This window comes from Procambarus clarkii, chromosome 42, assembly GCF_040958095.1.
Source record: "Procambarus clarkii isolate CNS0578487 chromosome 42, FALCON_Pclarkii_2.0, whole genome shotgun sequence".
NCBI lineage: Eukaryota > Metazoa > Arthropoda > Malacostraca > Decapoda > Cambaridae > Procambarus > Procambarus clarkii.
In genome coordinates, this window is record NC_091191.1 from 8,828,098 (window position 1) to 8,847,824 (window position 19,727).

Here is a 19,727-nt window from a genome sequence, read left to right on the forward strand (position 1 = left end):
ATATATTATTAGATTATACTGGTATATATATATATATATATATATATATATATATATATATATATATATATATATATATATATATATATATATATATATATATATATATATATATGTATGCATGAGTGTGTGTGTACATGTGTATACAACATTAATAATTTTGTAACTAGCGTCAAACATTGTTATTTGCTTAGCTAAACGAACTAGAGGGTTCAGTTCCTGAACCGATTATGTGCCTCTGTAATCCTTTACACCACGGCCCACGGGATGGGTATGGGGTGCATAATAAAGAAAGACATAGAAGAAATTGAAATTGCATAATACGGTTATTGACATTCAATAATAGTAAGATAAAGCAATGAGGACCAAATGGGAGACCAGTGATCAGATGAATATTACAGACTCAAGGGTAGCCTTCTCTTCTTGTATATAAATGAAAAAATAAATTCGTTTGTTTAATTCTAATGCTTGTAGGCGAGAACAGTTGTGAACACCAGCTAGCGCACAAGTACATGAGCGCCCAAAATACTTTTACACAAAAGACATGTACAGACAGGCGTGTGGCTTCTGACTTCTTTTTTATTGATTAATATTAAATATTAGGCGCTTACCTATAATAGTTATCATTTTATATAAGTATAACTCTCACATAATAAATATAAAAGGAGTTGATCTAAAAACTGTCAGAAGTGTTGTGTTTTGTGCGTTGTATCGTGTGTGTGGGTATTCGGGTGTGTGTGTTTACGCTGGCGGGCGGAGTCCTTACCATCTCCGGATTATGTCTATTACATCACTAAACTTCATTTAATAACTATATGCCTGTTAAATAGAAGATTTTAATTGTTAATAGCATTATATTGTCGTTTTAATGTGGAACACGTACACATATGCGAAACATCGAAATCTGGTGTCCGAAGTGGTAAAAATATTAGTGTGCGATGTTGTCAATGTACGGAGTGTCTTGTATCCGTAAGAACTGTGTCGATGACGTCATGGTGGAGCACTTTGCATGTAAACAACTGATGGTGATGCCAAGCCCGGGCTCCCTCAACCTCAATGTTACTCCAATTACAATTGGGCACATCCGATCCCTTGTTCGTCGTCGCCACTCAACCAACAACAGTAGGCATCCATCAGTCTCAGGAGACTATGGAGTTGCGCTCTGGTTTTCGGTCTGGCGTGGCCTCACCAGGGGCACAAAGCCAGGGTAGGTTGATACGGGGTAGAAGCTGTTACCCATGCAGCAACAGCTGTATTTAACATCAAGACGAACAACCTTCATGTAGGTCTGCATGATGTCTGTGGCATTGTCTCAGACCCTGTTGGAATATAACCAGTCTGTCAATCGGGTCAACCCATGTGTTGCGTTTCCAAAAGGGTCGCCCATGTTGGAATCGGTGAACGCCCTAGTAATATTGTTGAAAACATCTTAATAACTTATTAAACCAAAGGTCTTTTTATGTCAGAAGAACGGCAGAAACTGGATCTATATATGAAAACTCTTTCAGGTCAAAATTTAAAGTAAAACTAAAGATATTTGTAGTTGTATAAAAGTTGCATTTTTCATCGGTCGTAGAGCCAGAAATCCTCAATATTCATCTCGGAACAATGCTTATTTCACGCAGAATCGTTAATAAACGTAAGATTTTTATACGTCTCAAGAAAGATAGAAACATAAATTTACTTTAATCTAGTTTTACATAATCTAGTTTTACTTTAAATTTTGTCCTGATTACGTTTGTAAATTGACTATTTATGTACTTTCCTGAATAAAATGAACTTTACTTTAATAATATCTAATCTCTGTGACTAAAACGTAAGAACGACTTTATCTATGCCTTTTTGATAACATATACAATTATAAGCTTTATTAGTGAATCTCTATTAATTAAACAATATATCAGAGTGTGTAAGGTTCGGTGTTCCATGTGCGAAGAGACATGGGAGATTTTATATCAGTACAGTAAATGTTTTAAGTAGCGAACGCATACTAACGAATAACGATTAGTATAGACCAACACTATTGTTCTATGAAGTCGATTTAACTTCCAGACATGTATTTTTCAATAAGTCTTAAATATTTTCTGACTAGTTATGTTAGATATTATTAGAAATACGTATTCTACTTGTTAATATAATAAACTAAATTTGCGATCATTTAAGGAGAGAAGTGCGACGACTGGATCACTGTGTACAGAAGGTTGATATGCCAACAAACACTTCCAGACAACAATATATCTTGGATAAGTCGCTCCACAACATTGACACCTGGACCGTTGACTTCCTATGAGGCCACATATTTACTTATTTCATAATGGAAGTATATTATTTTATAGTAAATATATGTTTTCTCGTGTTCTGCATTAAGCACCAACATTATAGTGAATAAATATACCATATTTCTTCATTATTTAAGTAATGCTAGGAGGCTTTGAGTAGCTTTGGGTCATTAGGTGAACAGAATCTCCAATAGATGGGGCGAGAGTCGCGCTATCTCTCGCCCGAGCGAGAGTCGAAACTTATTTTAGAATTGATATATCTTTGTCCTCCAACAAGATATATTTCCTTTGGTGCACTCACAATAACGAGCATATCTCTGTCTTTCTGAAGGCATATAATATTTTAGGCTTTATAAGCGTATCTTTGTTAATTACACACTATATTGGCAAGTGCGTAGGCTTCTGCATTCCATGACCGACAAGCTACTGAATGCCACTATAAAAACGTATGTATCTTCACTTGAGCTTTATATATGTCTATGTTAAAGTATTTAAAATGAAGCTTATATTCCTATCTTTCTTGAGACATATAAAACATATGTGTTTATTAACGAATTTACGTGAAATAAGCATTGTTCTGAGAGTTGCTCTGTCGATCAGTCTGTGCGGGGTCGGAGCTCGGCGATTATTAAAACACATGTATCTTCATTAGAACTTTATATATATCTATGGTAAAGTATTTAAAATGAAGCTTATATTTCTATCTTTCTCAACACATATAAAAACATTTGCGTTTATTAACGAATTTACGTGAAATAAGCATTGTTCTGAGAGAGAGTTACTCCGTTGCTCGATCTGTGCGGGATCGGAGCTCGCCGATTAGAAAAATACACGTTCTTCGCTTTAAATACAAATATGCCCATGGTAAGGCATTTAAAATGAAGATTATGTTTCTATCTTTCTCGAGACGTATAAAAATCTTACGTTTATTAACGATTCTGCGTGAAATAAGCATTGTTCTGAGATGAAAATTGCGGATTTCCGGCTCTACGATCGATGAAAAATGCAACTTTTATACAACTACAAATATCTTTAGTTTTACTTTAAATTTTGTCCTGAAAGAGTTTTCATATATAGATCCAGTTTCTGCCGTTCTTCTGACATAAAAAGACCTTTGGTTTAATAAGTTATTAAGATGTTTTCAACAATATTACTAGGGCGTTCACCGATTCTAACATGGGCGACCCTTTTGGAAACGCAACACATGGGTTGACCTGATTGATATATGGGTCAGATTCCATTAAGGTTCGGAACAGCATCATCATCATCATCATTCATCCCGTGCCATGTCATAAACATTCACGTGTCTGCCAACATGACCTCTCCTGCAGTCATCGGGAGGAGAAAACCTTCCCGCAAACTACATGTATTATAAATATGTCTGTTTTTATGGGAAAGTTAAACGTAAGCTAAGGCCTCTGTTAACTGCTTGGTAGACAGGAGGGGAGTTAGACTTTGTGAGACATTGTATGATTCATGTTTGTTTCTGCATAGTTATCATACCTGGTGCATTAACCTATGTAAAATGTTCCAAAAAATGTATAACTACATTGTGGGTAGTGAACGTCTGAAGGAAAATCTTGAAAATAAAATAAAATTTCACCTGTACATCAATAAGCATTACCCTGTAATTATGTCACAAGAAAGACAGCAGTTATAAGCTACATTTTATTACGTTTACCACAAATATTTAGTGAAACTGGGTCCCGGTAGTAGTCCAATTTGTTCTCGACTTGTAATCAAGAATTCCGGGTTCGAATCCCAGACAGGACAAAAATTGTTGGGTACATTTCCTTTCACCTAATGTCTCTGTTCACCTAGCAATAAGTAGGTACTCTGAAGTTAGTCAGCTTGTTGTGGGCTTACATCCTGGAGAGGGGGGGGGGGGAACCTCGGTAAAAGCCTAACATGTATGAATACACTCTGGCTTTCTGTTCCTTGACACAGTGAATTATTAGCAAAAGTTCTAAGGGTGGCTTCAATTCAGTGACACATTCACTCTCAAACCCAAGAAATCTTGAAGTCTATAAATAAGCAAGTGTTTGGAGTGTGATGGTATATTAAAGGGAAAGCATAGCTGTTAGGAAGAGGGGCAGCCAAATGAATCGCATAAATGTGACAAACTATAAAATAAAATTGTACCAAAATTTAGGAAATATGACTCATTTTGGAGCTTGAAAAGTTATTTTTAAAGAAGGTAATTCACATTAGAGATCAGTATATTAATAATTAGTCCAGTTTCTGAACTAATTATACAGTATATGTAGGGCTTATTTTTGAGGCACTGCCGAGTTTACAGACGTTCATAAATTTGTCAACATTACAAAGTTGTTTGTGGTTATGTATATTTTTTTTTTTTAATGTATGTGCACAAATGATTCCTCTACTGTATAGCTACATATATAGAAAAAATAAAAAAAATATCTAATGGTACAGTGTATGTATTCAATAACATGTCCAAGTTAACCAAACCATGTGTTTGCATTAAAAAAAATGCAAACAAAATAAGTAAAATAAAGTATACAATATACATATATGTTGTACCTAGTAGCCAGAACACAGTACTCGGCCTACTATGCAAGGCCCGATTTGCCTAATTTAAGCCAAGTTTTCCTGAATTTATATATTTTTCAATTTTTTTTTCTTATGAAATGATAAAGCTATTCATTTCATTGTATATGTTAATTTTTTTAATTTCAGTTAAAACTAACGTAGATATATGACCGAACCTAACCAACCCTACCTAACCTAACCTAAACTAACAAAACTTAAGTCAATAAATTATGGTCTTAATATAAAATAATAATAATTCAAATAAACTATTTGGAACAAATTATTGAAAATAAAGAAAATCACTCGGCCTATTAAGCAAATCGGGCCTTGCATAGTAGGCCGAGAAGTGCGTTCTGGCTACCAGGTACGACATATATGTATATTATATATTTTATTTTACTTATTTTGTTTGCAAAAATATTTATATGCCTAGAATGCTGATTTATTTAATCAGTACATTTGGGAATAGTCTTCAGTGTAGTGTAAAAAAGGATAACTAATGTTAGGGGTGCATAATGTGCACCATCTTAATGCAACAGTGGTTAATGAAACCATTTGAGGATACAGTATTTGTCAGATGATACAAACAAACCCCCAAACTATATGTATTGTAGGTGAAAAAGTAGATATTGGGACTGGTTGGCTTTTATTGTTTATATAGCCCACATACAAGACAGCAACCATCCAAGTCGTGGAATGGGACCTTTCTAAGCCAGGTGCTCAGTATTAATCAGGTGTAGCACCTTCTCAAGCAAAGTGTGGGAGCTTTCCAGTTCTGGTATATTGCCTTCTGAAGCTAGTGGTGGCCTTCACAAGTAGATGGTTATGTGATGCAAGCCAAGCTAGATATGTAGTTTGCCAGTGCTGCATGTATACCTTTCAATGCTGGAACAAGGAAGTTTTCACACCTTGGAGGATTACAGGCCAAAATAGGATAATACAAGTTCATGTAACTCAGAAACTTCATAGTTTATGCAACACTGCTCATTTCAGTGACTTGTGACTATTAAATAGTGATCTAAAATACTTGTAGTATATCATTAAGCTTTAAGGTCTGAGATGGTGCTTGGCATTTCTTGCCATGACACTAACTACTACTGAGATATCAACTCATCACATGTCTTTGTGATCTTGCAGGAAATATTCAACAATTTTTACAACAAATTCCCATTTTACTTCACGATATGTTTTTTAATCTATGTCAGTTCTAGCAGCTGAATTCTTAGTCATGCATGTTTATCAGTGTGGTCTTATGGAGAACACAATGATTAGTATATTTAAACATACGCCAAAATAATTTGTAAAACATTTTGGTGTTACAGTAAACAAAAATGATTATGCTTGTGCCAATAAAAGCTTACAGCATTATTCAAACTGCAACAAATAACAAATTAAGCATCACTTATGATTTACTGGCTTTAGTGTAGGGGACTTCATATGTACACAAGAAATTAATAGGACTAAGAATTCAACTCCAGTGACTTTTGCATATTAATATTTAACATACAACATAGCTCAAACAAGACAGGCAGAGGTGACTGCTTCCTTCAATTTTTTGGCTTGGTAATGTGACTAGAGAACTTGTGTCCCTGTACAGCAGTTAATGTATAAGAACAAAAGTAACCCAGAGAAAAACCAGCATGCACACAAATCAATTTCATAATAATGTTTATAATATCATAACGGTAGTAATTCAGTGATAGTTACCGGGTGTTTACAAAAATATAGAAATGGGATATTGGGAATATTGTTGAAATTGGGAAATATACTATATTGGGAAATACTATATTGTATTATATAATACTATATACTATTATATACTATATTTCCCAATATACTATTGGGAAATACTATATTGGGAAATTGTTGTGAAAATTATAGTAAACTATTAATTTGAAAGCCTAGACAATGCAGTGCTTTGGATAGTGATATCTTAAATAAAAACATGACCTGGAAACAAATATCCACTAGAAAAATATATTTACAGTACTTTCAATTTTTTAATGACCCTATTTACTATAAAAGCTTACAGAACAAGAGAAGTTTACAAGAAATAAGTATCTAAAAATTGTTAATATCCAGAATCAGAGTACAGTAGATGCAGCCAACATGGTACAGATTGCTATTTTCTCAAAATGATATGAAGTAATACCAGTTGAGGTAGTGAGGGAAGCAGTTCTGTGCTAATATCATCTAGGGAAGACTATTCACAAAATCAACAATAACATTCTCCTTCAGTGAGTTTGCAAGATCACAATGATTTTATTATTTGCCTGTGAAGACCATCATCATGTGTATTTACAGGGCTGTATACTTTTACACTATACCAACATCTATTAAATGAGTATGTAAAAGTAATTAAAATACTGTAATTTACAGTCGGATTTTTTATCATTTGTATTAAAAAAGCAATCTAGCAGTCACATTTTTCTGTACCATGGAAAAGTACAGTGTTCTTTTGGGGGAATTCTTAACCTTCTTAATGAAGATGAAGTGAATAGAGTGTGAGTAGATAAAAATGTTAATATTGTTAACATTAGTGTCCTCAACCAAACTTTAAGCTTGTGGGTGAACTAGCAACACACACATGAAGGTTTAAGGTGGGAATGACTACAAAATTCATGTAACTTATAAATAATCATAATCTTGTATGACAAAAGACATAAGAGCATGTATACATCATACTAAAATATCAAATGGCATTCAATCCTTTCTTGTATCCTTTTGTTTCCCAATTCTTGAAACTCTTTTGTAATAACTTGCCTAAAAAAATTAGAAGTTAAGGAATTTGTTGCACATATTATTCATTTCTCTTGGTGATAGTACAGTAATTCACTGGATACTACTACAGGCAAACCTCACTTAACAAATTTTACACAACAAATATTTGTTTTTAATGTATTCAGTACTTTAAAACTCCAATTATTTTAATCTTAAAAAATTACCACTTTCAATTATATGGTGGCTTTTGGCTGTGACATGGCTCCTCACTTTTACAACTACAGTATCTGCAACCTGTTTGCACGTTAGTTCATTCCAAGCTCGCCACTATTGTTATCCGCCTGTGCCAGTTTTCATCTACTCTGATCTTTAACAACTTGTGCTTCTTGCTGGTCATCCCTAAATATTTCCTCTAGTGTGTCAGAGAATGGTTGTCAAGCTGTAGGTGCTGGCATGTAGTTGTGGGAGCTACCGGGGCAATGACACTGTTGTGGAGAGGCAGGTGTCATTTGTCCTCGGTGACCCACAAGCGAGAATCATGTTCAGCCTAGGTAATTACGAAGTGTAGGTACAGGACAAGAGCTACGCTCCTGGAGTCCCGTCTTCCCAGTACTCTGTCATGTAACACTTAAATTACCGACGGTTTTGGCCTCTACCACCTCGCCTAACTTGTTGCAACCGTCTACCACTCTGCGAAATTGAATTTTCTTATTTCTTTGGCAGCTTTAATTAGTTTAAATCTATGACTTCTTGTTCTTGAAGTTCCAGGTCTCGGGGAATTCTTCCTTATCAAAGTGGGGAGGGATTGGGGAAACTGGTGTGATAAATTGAAATGGGTTGTTCCCAATACTGTATTTGCCTTACTCATTTAAATATTTACAAGTATGGTGACTCGTGCATTAATTTTAGGCTTGTGATAAATTATTCAATGGCAGGCAATATATACTTGGGTGGGTGGAATCAAACAGGATATTAATGTGCAACATGTTTATATTGCCTAGTAGTCCGTCAAGTCTGATAGCCCACGTAGCTTGACTGTCTAGCTCGATAGCATGACTGGCTAGCCTGAACATTTTAATTGACTGTTCATTTAACGTGTTTCTGGCAAGGGACGCAGCTCCTGTGGTTATTTGTAGCTGAACTACAATTAGTCGAATCTCACTATTATTACATGCACACACACACTTGACATTTTATTACTTTATTATGAGAATTCCATGGTTTATTGTTCAACAATAGAAAATTCAGAGTCTGGTACGTATTTAAGCTTTAACCATGGCATTTGATGGAAAAAATGGGTTTCATTTCCCAAATATTTAATAATTTAAGAGTTTTCAGGAGACTCATTTGTTTAGTGAGATCTGCCTGTACGTTACTAATGTTTGGAATACTCTAGTAACAATTGAAACTTGCACCCCCCCACTTCCAGGTTCAGATAATCCACCTACTTACAGCCAAGAAGGTACATTTGAAATATAAGCCAACACCACCTCTTTATCCAGATCGATTTGCACCCGACTACATTTTTATCTCTAGCGAGAACAAATAATTTTTGTAAAGTGGGATAACATTTTTAGTTCAGTTCATTCCAAGCTTTCCTTCAATATATTCCTAGAATTATTTAGAATATTTATATATAACAATCCATAATTCTTAACTGTTAATACTGTACAAGTAAATACAGTATGTACAGTATGTCAGTTCTAAGGATTAGTTTCACTTGTAGCCTAAGAAAGACTGAAGGGGTTAGGTATTATCACTGCCTGATTATTTATTAAATTTTTAGTTTGACTTAATGGAATAACATTTTATAAATTGTATTGTAATAAGTAACAATACATAAGGTAGGATGTAGTTTGTGATTGTTATACAAATTAAATAATATCCAAGGAACCAAGGACATTATTGGCATTAATTTATTCCACAATTGACCTAATGTTAACATTAAATTTTCCCACCAAGGAATAACACAAGTTACGTATGACAAAATAAAGTAAATAATACTTTACTATTTAATACTAAATATGACAAAATATCGTAAAGTATAGTGGTAATATGCATTTATATTAGTAACTGTACAGTGTATTTTGCACTCAAACTGCAACTGAAGCCTTAATAAAACAAGATACCTGCACTGTAATACAAAGGAGGAGTATGCCATAGTCATAATTACATACGTGAAATTATTGCCATAGTTCTGGAGGACGTTGAATACACTATAATTAAATGTTTCTGCCTTTAGTTTTGCTCTGAGCAACTTAAATGAAGTGTGTGTGTAGTTGTAACTTAATATTTTAAATATAGGTTACCAATCACCTGCAGTGATGACAAGCATTACATTATATATTACCAAGGCTACAATATTTCATGTACTGTATTAATAATTTGACTCTTAACACATGCTTAATGCACACATCTGTTATTCACTAAGCATACATGCATACCCCATCAAATTCTGTTTGTTCACAATTTATGCATGTAAAGTTGGTGTTTTCCCCTGTGGTATTTAGGTAATGATGATCTATTTCTGAATGTCACTTGGTGTCTGCTTGCCATTTTCTACCAGTAGGAACTTCTGTTCTCCACATTATAAGAAATTGTTATAAATTTCATATCTGAATATATGTGTATATATTTACTTTTATGTACTGTATACATAGTAATAACATTTACATAATTATGTAATCAATGTTGTTGAGCCCACAAGTATGCAGCATGTATCTGTGTTGGAAAAAGCCATTTCTATCTGCAGAGTTCAACATTCTAATTTACAGCACATTCAACATGTACGAGACAAACCACGTCTCTACATATTTTTATATTAACAGATAACTATTTGACAGGTTTTTTGGTGGGGTACATTACATCCACAGACCAATTCACATTAGTCTCTCATTACCCAAGAATAAGAGACTTCTTTTTATTATAACAAATATAAATTTAAATAATGCACACATGAGCACCACCATTATAACACTTGTCCTAAATGATCCATAAAGCTTCAGCTGCTAGAGACTTTAACATTGTCCATTTTGTGCTCTGACAAGAACCGACTCGCCATGAATAAATGGTTGATTTGTCATAGAATCCCAACCTTTAGTGTAAGGACAACAATTTGATCTGAAGCATGAGAAATGAGTACTGTATACTTCTACAAGTCTTTAGTACATGTATTTTCGATGCAACACTTTAATAACTAATTTCAGATTACTTCTCAAGTTGTGTTTTATATTCACAGTACTGTACAAGTATTATAGATATATTTTTCTTATTTTGTATAGTTCTCTCTGCACTTTAACCTTACAATAGAGTTGGCAACACACAAAATGGAAATCCAACTGCTGATATATGCTTAAGTAGAACAGGTTCCCAAGTCTTTGGGTTGCTCCTTAATTGCTACAGTAGCTGTGCATTGCTGAAGAGTATTGGCCAGGTAGATCTTATAAATACCATATACCACAACAGGATAGAAATCTTCCATAAATGTCTCATCTGAACTGAAACAAAAACCATTAAAGTATTAATATTTATATGAACACATTAATTACCATGTTCTGGTGAGGGACTATTCCTCACCAGAACATTATGCCTACTAATGTTATAAATCCAAAAATAAATGTTATCCCAAATTTCATTGGAAAAATAATGCCAGTTCTATATTAAGTTTTTTATGAACCAAATTATTTGAATTAGACTATTTGCATTGTCAATTTTGTTATGCATGACATTAAAATGATTTAACTTTAAGTACTGTAAGTACCTAGTACAGTATTATGAACCACTGCCCAAGAATTCCTCGGTTCTAGTATCGATTTAAAACACTACTGTATTTGTATTTTTCGGGGGAATGATGCCTTTCCAAACAGACAAGATTAGAACAACACAGGGACAGTCACCTGCACGTCCTACCTCCACCAAGTGTGCTAAAGCACCTTCTTGTGCAGAGCCCAGATGCAAGCGACAGTGACCACAATGTCTCCGATCTCCTTCCCCACCTGAAAACTATAACAGTGACACTGTCATCACCCCTATGCAGCAACAAACCATTGCCACCAATGATCCCCATCATAATCATAGCTCATACACATGAGGAATCGTGTCTCGCTCTTCATTCCTTCATGCTTGCAGCTGGCATGGGTGCTCTGGCCAAAATTTACAACCTATTTCTGCAATAGAAGCAGACATTCACTCAGAGTACCATTACTCTGTAAGTAATGTACTATTACCATTATACTTCAAGCATACCTACAAGCGGTTGTGGGTTATGAGGTTTGTACACTTGTTTCTCTGCAGCAGAGAAACACCTGGAGTGTGTCAAACACAGTACACCTGGAGTGCTCCTAAGGTTACACTACTCACGTGAGTAGTGTATCCCCATTCTACCTTTTACATCACAAGACCAATGCACATATCTAGCATTCCTACAAGCTAAAATGTACACTATTCACTCGAATTTAAAATATCCTCTTATATGTTTATCTACCTTAGTCAAGTTCCAGTATTTCAACAACACCCCTTGCTCCTACTTCACTCAAAACTACTTGTGACCCACTGCCTCAAAAAAACAGACTACAGACACTCTTATTAGACTTGTCATAAATTACATGTGCATGGTAGACTAGTTATTAATTTTCAGACACCAGTGTTGAAAAGTGATGTACTGTATAATATTTCTATGGCTGCTGAAGTTAAAAACAGATTCCCTTTTGATTAACCTTTGCAATCTAGAAGTGCTGCAGATCTCTAAAAATCACATTCAGTAGCATTCACTGTTACAAACATGATGCTAAACCTGCATTTCTCTTTTAGGACCACCCTCAAGGTGCCGGACCAACCAGGCTGTAGTGGATATGTGGGCCTGCAGATTGCTCCAAACAACAATCTGCTGGACCAAGTTATCAAGTCGAGCCTGGCCTCAGGCTGGGCTCAGGAAGTAGAACTACTCCCGAAATCCTCTGGTCCAGACTAGGTTGATTTAGAAGAACAAGACCCATGATAGTCAAAAGGTAATGAAATCTACCTCTGATTTGAGAGTGATTTGACTCCTACATTTAACAAAAAGTCAAGTTAATTGCAACAAGGCAAAAGGCTTCACACACACTTGCATAGTTATTGCTCAAGTGCAATTTGAGATGTTAAGGGGATCTTGATAAGCCATATAAGGGCTTCCAGACCTCACCAGGGTATACCCATACCTATTCAAATTGGAAAATTATAGTAGCTATAGGTACTGTGAATTAAAGTACAAAATGTGGATTATTGCACCCAAAAAATGTACTTTATTCTGTACTATTAATTTTGTAGAAGGCCCCAAAAAATAGATAGATAAACCTACTTATTAGGCATTATTATGTACAGTACTGTACATGTATAACAATAATAAATAATTTTGTCGGGGACAGGAAGCCTGTGTGTACAGTATATGAAGGTTAGGCCTGTATCAAGGTACCCATAAAGTCAAACTACTGACCCTCCCTAGGGTGCAACCCCACAACAATCGTCTCAACTCCCAGGTACCTATTTACTACTGTACTAGGAGAACAGAGGCATCAGGTGAAAGAAAACATGCACAATTTCTGTCCTGCATGGGGAATGAACCCAGGATCCTCAACCGAGTTGAGAACACTGTCACTGTACTACCCCTTTATTTACCTTGTTACCCCAGGTAAGATTCCTTAATTATGCATTGGACAGGCAAGGGTTTGTTTGAGGTTTGAAACTAGAAATGTTCCACTTTCTGGTTTGCTATTTAGCATTCCAATTGTACAAAATTAACTTTTATGAGTCCAACAGTCCATATTTTGTACATTCCATCCATTTCTGGAGGATGGGTGTATTATACAGTACTCTGTACAATTCCAAAAGTGTACCTCTAGCACTTAAGAATTTAAACTTCATTTAGAGAGGTAATATAGACCTTGTATTTTATTCAATTAATAAAGATTCTATTCAAGACCATCACATTAAGTAAAAATTCCCCCTCCCTTCCCCAACAGATCCAAGAAGTCAGCAATTCATCTAAAACTTAATGTATAGGCCACAAACAATGCAATAGTAATCTAACAAAAATACTTTAATCATCAGTAAGGAAAAACCTAATACAGTACATAGTATATGGTACAGTATTACCACATTTTATCATGTCACTAATGGCCAGATATAAATTTTGGAAAAAAATTATAGTTTGTCTACCAACACTTACCTACTCATGCCTTTTCAAGTAAACTTTCTCGTATTTCATCGTACCTGTAACAAACAAAATAATTGTCATATATATATATATATACTGTACATTAAACATCAGTGAATAATTACAATATACATAGAATATTTTTTGTACAGTTAAGCAGAAAGTCTGTGCATAAATTAAACCAATACATAATCAATGTTAAAATATTAAAATGGCCAATCCATGATGCTGCTGTTAGCTTTTAAATGGTTAGGAAAACAGATAAACAAATCAAGATATCATGAAAAGTGGTGTACAAAAATCTGTAAATTCTAAGAGTGATTGAGAGGATTGTTTATCAAGATGATTAGGTTATATGGAATGAATGTATGATAGTAGAGTGATTAAAAGTATTTTGTGACTTTGAAAGTAGAAAAAGGAAAAAAGCCAAAAATATGCAGTGTCTGTGAGGAAGTAGAAATTAAGTATAAACAACAAACAAGAAGTGGTAGGGGAACAAGGCTAGATATACCTAGATATAGTGTTTCTGCCCAAAATGCTATGCGTGTTAGTGGTTTTACAAGAATGTAAAAACATCAATGTTATGTATTCTCATAAACCCATTGTACCTTCTTGTATTTGCATATATAAATAGATATAATCAATGTGTTAGGTAGAGTGAATATTTGAAATTTTTTAGATAACTTTGGGATGCACTTGTATGAAGAGGTAGGGGCTCCTGCTGTTTATGTGCATTATTGCCGGATTTTGACAATGCTGGTTTATATGTGATGCTGTAGTATGGAAGATGTAATGAGGGTAATAATTTTTTTAATATCTGGAATACTAAGGTAGGGTTTCTCGTTCCCCATCCTACTGCTGCTACCTAAGTTTCAAGAAGTAGTGATTTCCACATACAAGTCAGACTTTCACACTTTGTCTAGCTTCAGTGCCTGCCAAGATATCAGTGTGCACTTGTGGTTCTGAGCTTGAATCTTTACGCTTTGTAACTAGGTCACTGGAGTACAATAAACATCACTTTGGAGATAGGAGGTTATCTCGAGATGATTTCGAGGCTTAGCACCCCCGCGGCCCAGTCCTCAACCACGCCTCCTTTTTGTTACAACCCCTACCCCCCAGAAACAGCCCATAGCAGCTGTCTAACTCTCAGGTACCTATTTTACGGCTAGGTAACAGGTGCATCAGGGTGAAAAACTTTTTGCCCATTTGTCTCCGCCTCCACTGGGGATTGAACCCGGAACCTCAGGACCTCGAATCCGAAGCACTGTCCACCCAGCTGTCAGACGCCAGGCAGGTATGTAGTCAGGAGGGCAGATGTGATTAATTTAATACAGAATTTATGGAATATGACTTTTATAACTTTTGTATGGATTTTTCATGTGTTTTCTCGTTCATTTAAAAAATCAACATTGACTGTAATGAAAGGCTTCCTTCTGGTAGAGCCTTGGTGGCTCCCTGAAGCTAGCACACTGAGGTAGCTCCCAATACCGAGTCACAGCCATAGCAGTCCTATATGGCCTACCAGAACTGGGCTTTTCCCCCACCCTCACAGAGTACAGGGGGATGGTTACAATTGCCCCTCACCAAAAAAAATCGAGAAAAATAGCTAAAGCACTGTAGACAACTGCAAGGTTCACAATGTAAAGCACGAACTGCCAAACAACTCTACAAATGATTCAGTCAGAAGTTAAGTTGAACATTCCCTTTACCTTCGAGGATTATAGCTGGCCATCAACAGGTAGCAGCACACCAGAAGCTCCTGGCTGCCACATCATCCTAACCTCAGTCTAGAACTGAAAGACCATAAACCGATGCACCTGATCAACAGAGAAGGTATCAGGGAGCTACCGATGCCCTACCAAAAATGCATTTCATTACATTCAATGCTGATTTTCAGGAGGGGCCAAATGATGGCTCCCTGAAGCTAACTGACAACAGTAGAAGGAAAATATAGGACTTATCAGGGAGGATGAGAGCAAAAACAACTAATAAAGACAAGACTCCTTAATGGAAAACTTGACCCAGGGCAACACAAGTGCAATGTGTTGGGATCTGGTCTCCCAGTAGGTCAGCAGAACTTCTATAACTGATGTGACCTTTTAACATGGAGCAATCTCTGCAAGATAGCTTCAGGGACTCTCTGGGGGGACTTCCTCAGAAATATTCTACCTTTCCTCTTTAAAAATACTGTATATTTAGCTAAATATATAGAACAAAATATTAAGAACAAAAATAGTTGCTATCTAGCTATACTGTACTGCCCAATAACAAAAAGGAATTTTAATTTTATGATTAAACTGATTGATCCATGTATGGAGTCAATATGATGAGTTTTTCTCAAGAATTAGCTGTAAAAGTGGAAATAATTGAGAATAGGTTGAGGAGGAATGATATTCTATAATGGTACTGGAAAATGACACACAGGAAGTCAAAACCAGAAACTCACTGTTTGACACGGTCAGGGATGCACACTTGGTCCATGGGGATGAGACTGGACAGTTCCTTCAAGCTGTTCACAAATCTTAGCTTTCGGGCAAACTTTGCACTGAAATTGAGGAAAAACATTAGAATTTGTTGTTTTACAATTAATTATTCCACATACAGTATAATACACAGGCACACAGTACATATAAAATTGACCTTTGCTGTACTAAGTTTTTTATTCTGTATTTTTAATGTACAGTACTGTAGTGGCACTGTATAAACTTATTCCACAAAAAATGCACCCAATACTATACGGTATATAGTTTCAAAGTGTTGCATGTCAAAGAGTACCGAGACTATGGGACACCACAAGTAGTTCTCATCCTGTAACGACACTTGGGTAACAGATACTGAAAATTCTTATGAATATATTATCTGCCAACATAAATAGCAGTTTTCTACTGTACTTTATGCAAATCTCTAGGATGGACCCCCCTCACCAGCTCTCCAATGCTACAACCTCTTAATCACTAAGTCTTGGGAACACCAGGACTATACTTTCCACGAGCACCTACCTAGGAAGCCAGGACCAGAATCTGGACCACTAGAGGTGAAAGGGCACATGGCAATCAGAAATCACTTCAAAACTATGCAAAGAACCCACCAGAATGTAACTATGCTGCAAACAAGTAACTGCTTAGAAAATGTTTTTACCTAGTTAAAATGATGCAAACAATTGCTTCCAGGTTAAGATCACCTAGATACAATACACTCGCCACCGCCAGATGACAACCCAGGGAATTCGGGGTCTTTGTCAACCTGCCAGATCATTCATGAACTATTTCGACCTCTCCCTGCCCAAGCTCCATAGGAAAGGATGACAATGTTGGGACTGAGTAACAAAGTGGTCCACCAGAAAGAAGTGCTTCATTACATTTAATGCTGGGTTTCTAAGAGGAATTCCTTAGTAGCTTCCCAATGCTATCTCACAAGAGCCTAGAAGACTTTTTTTTAAATCTGGAGCAGAAACACTCAAAACAAAACACAAAGATGGTCACAGCTTACCCATGGAGAGATGCAGTCAAAGTGATGGGCCAAATCCAGAGGCACTCCGCACCAAACCAGACATTCAAGTGCAACACAAATGCAGTGCAGCCAAGGGCAATTTTCCAAATAAAGAGAGGCCAACACCCAGTTAGATGGCTAGAAACCCCTAGTTCAGCTGTAGATATATTGCCATGAAAGGCCAACAAAGCTGCAAATTATAGACATCATGAGAATTGTGAAAGGGTGATTTTTCCAGCACAAACTCGTGTCTAAGGATTGCTTGCAATTACATGCACATGTGTAACCTCCTTATACTTGGTCCAAGAATGGTAATTAATGTCTGATGGTGTATGACGAACTTCACAGGAGCGAAGACTGGCAAGTGCTTTTTAATATAAAAAACAATGCAAGACCTTGCAAGTGGGGCATAACAATGTACATAACTACCAAAAATTAACATTATTGCTTCCTACTGTCATTGTTATTCTGTGCAGAATGTCATTGCAAGTGATGATGGTAATAAAGAGCTTCACTAATCCAAGAAACTTACCTAGAGGTAGCAAAAATCTGTAAATTTAAATTTAGTATCTCTTGTCAGTATGTTTATAGATTGTTTTATTGAGGATTTCATAGAGAGCTGATCTCTTCCTTATTAGTGAACCTAAACTATTTAATATTTTAATTAAATTCACACTTATCACTACAGTATAATGTGGAAATACAAACAGTAGTAGGTGCATGGTACTTTGCTAACTATTCAGAAGTTTATTGGATAACATAGCTAATATTACAGTATATACCACTGTGAGAATTATAAATTCACTGTCTTTAATGTGCAGGATTGTGCACAAAAAGGGCAGAGTGGATTCATCACCTGGTCTGCACATGATGCTTGTGCACTCATGCACAAAGTCCTTGTATAGGACCAGGATAACAGTGTGGGGATATTGTGGGATAACCACTGATGCAGATCAGTGGCACAATCATGGCATGTCATTGATAATTTTTACAGGAGTCAGAAGTCTAACTGTCTGGAAACGAGTATTTGGTTAGAGCTATAACCAAATACATAATTCGATATCATAGTGTTAGGTATTATATCTTTTGGTTATCTCTGCCACTGGCATGTATCTTGTTAGCTCTTTTGGGAACTAAATGTGAACTGTTGCAAGTACCATGAGCAATTGCAGGTCCTGTGAGAAATTCCCAGGTATTACAACCGTAATGAATCCGACATCCTTCTTAGCACTCCTTGTGAAAATTACACACACAATGCAGAAAAGCATTCCTAGATTAAAATTATATTTATTTTTAAATCTGTTTAAGGTTTTATCGACTTGTCAACTTTATCTTCTTAAGGTCTCATAATATAACTACCATGGGTCTATCGAAAAGCTATTCCTCCAACTTAATCCAGTGATGTATTGCATTATAAGCCATCTAGCCTAAAATTACTCCTTTACATAGCCTATCTTGTTTGATCATTGTATCTTCCTATTTTCATAAGGTGTTCAAAAGCAAAAGCAAGTTGAAAACATATTTTTCTCACCTCACAAAGGGTCTTGTCATAACTACTACTGTCTTGACCCAAAATGTAGGATGGACTAAGTACAGGCCTTGTAAGTTTTTACGTAGCCGTCGATCAATCATCTGATAACATCGCTGTTAAAAAGTACAGAAATAACAATTAATAGCACCTAATCTTGTATATTATTTGTTAATATAATGCAAGCCCTTTCCCATATCTACATTGGGATGTTTATTTAACAATTATCTTTAAAACTCTGATTTGTATATCTGTAATGCCAATAATTCTCATAACACTTAAAATTGTAAAATGATAAATAATTGAAAACTAAAAAATATTATCTGAAAGGAGAATGGGAAATAATAGGGACTATGTGAATATGAAATTTAGTGTAGAAATGAAAGAATATCCTATTTTATGAAGATAAAAAGGCCTACTATCCATGAAGAGGTATTAAGATAATGTATTTAAGATAATTTACTGGGATGTTAGCATAGATAAAATACGCAATATGAAAAGTTTTTGAAAATTACAATCGGTAAAGTCTGCAAAGATGGTACTGTATAGTGATTTTAAATGAATGGATGATAGTGTGCTGAAGAGAGTATATTTAAGGGTAGAATAGAAAGGTCAAGCAAAATATTGGAAGATATGGTAATTGAATGTCTGAGAAAGCATCAATTGAGTGCTAATGGCACAAATTGTGAGAATATATAAAACTGAACTGAAACAGTTTGTTGGGAAGGAGTGGCAGAAAGATATGTATAATTTGTAATGTGATTTTCTGGATATTTGTGTTGCTTTCAAATATGTTAAATAATGTATTATGAATGAATAAATCTAACTAAATGTATTGACCAATGTTTGCTATTCTACTCGCATAGCCTCTCCAAGCACATGGCTCCCCATCCCATGAAAATTATAAATTAGCTATTTATTTATTTATTTACTCTGACTTGAGTGAGTAAATAAATAAATAAACCCA

At 35.5% G+C, this 19,727-nt stretch overlaps 2 protein-coding genes and 1 long non-coding RNA gene across 11 annotated transcripts in view; 2 read left to right on the forward strand and 1 right to left on the reverse strand.

Annotated features, from left to right (window-relative positions):
• LOC138373600 (uncharacterized) overlaps positions 1 to 19,727 on the forward strand; it is a 449,843-nt gene that overhangs the window by 16,589 nt on the left and 413,527 nt on the right. The window lies entirely within an intron of this gene.
• LOC123770293 (uncharacterized) lies at positions 750 to 19,595 on the forward strand. 2 transcript variants are annotated; one of them, XM_069339872.1, is made up of 3 exons: positions 750 to 1,207; positions 12,363 to 12,559; positions 14,913 to 19,595. In XM_069339872.1, exons 1-2 carry the CDS (start codon positions 939 to 941, stop codon positions 12,520 to 12,522), a joined length of 429 nt encoding a protein of 142 aa, XP_069195973.1. In that variant the 5' UTR covers positions 750 to 938; the 3' UTR covers positions 12,523 to 12,559; positions 14,913 to 19,595. The 2 variants fall into 2 exon arrangements, with proteins under 2 accessions (XP_069195973.1, XP_069195972.1); XM_069339871.1 differs by lacking the exon at positions 14,913 to 19,595 and adding an exon at positions 13,550 to 14,905 and having other exon boundaries at positions 752 to 1,207.
• Positions 5,462 to 19,727, reverse strand: part of LOC123770289 (protein prune homolog 2) — a 52,732-nt gene continuing 38,466 nt past the window's right edge. For 3 of the 8 annotated variants that reach the window (XM_045761998.2, XM_045761997.2, XM_045761996.2), the window contains exons 10-13: positions 18,764 to 18,876; positions 16,190 to 16,288; positions 13,756 to 13,799; positions 5,462 to 11,050 (exon numbers count right to left, since the gene is read on the reverse strand). In XM_045761998.2, coding sequence (XP_045617954.1) covers positions 13,760 to 13,799; positions 16,190 to 16,288; positions 18,764 to 18,876 — 252 coding nt within the window. In that variant the 3' untranslated portion in view covers positions 5,462 to 11,050; positions 13,756 to 13,759. Of the gene's footprint in view, positions 11,051 to 11,449; positions 11,556 to 13,755; positions 13,800 to 16,189; positions 16,289 to 18,763; positions 18,877 to 19,727 lie in introns of all 8 variants that reach the window. The other 5 variants (XR_011231238.1, XR_006774325.2, XR_011231237.1 and 2 more) reach the window with 5 other exon arrangements.

Bases quoted from the DNA above. Each gene is read 5' to 3' on its own strand.
- LOC123770293 (XM_069339872.1), top strand. From the start codon at position 939: ATGTTGTCAATGTACGGAGTGTCTTGTATCCGTAAGAACTGTGTCGAT. The intron at 1,208-12,362 runs GTAGGTTGATAC...TTTCTCTTTTAG, and splicing joins ACCAGGGGCACAAAGCCAGG to GACCACCCTCAAGGTGCCGG.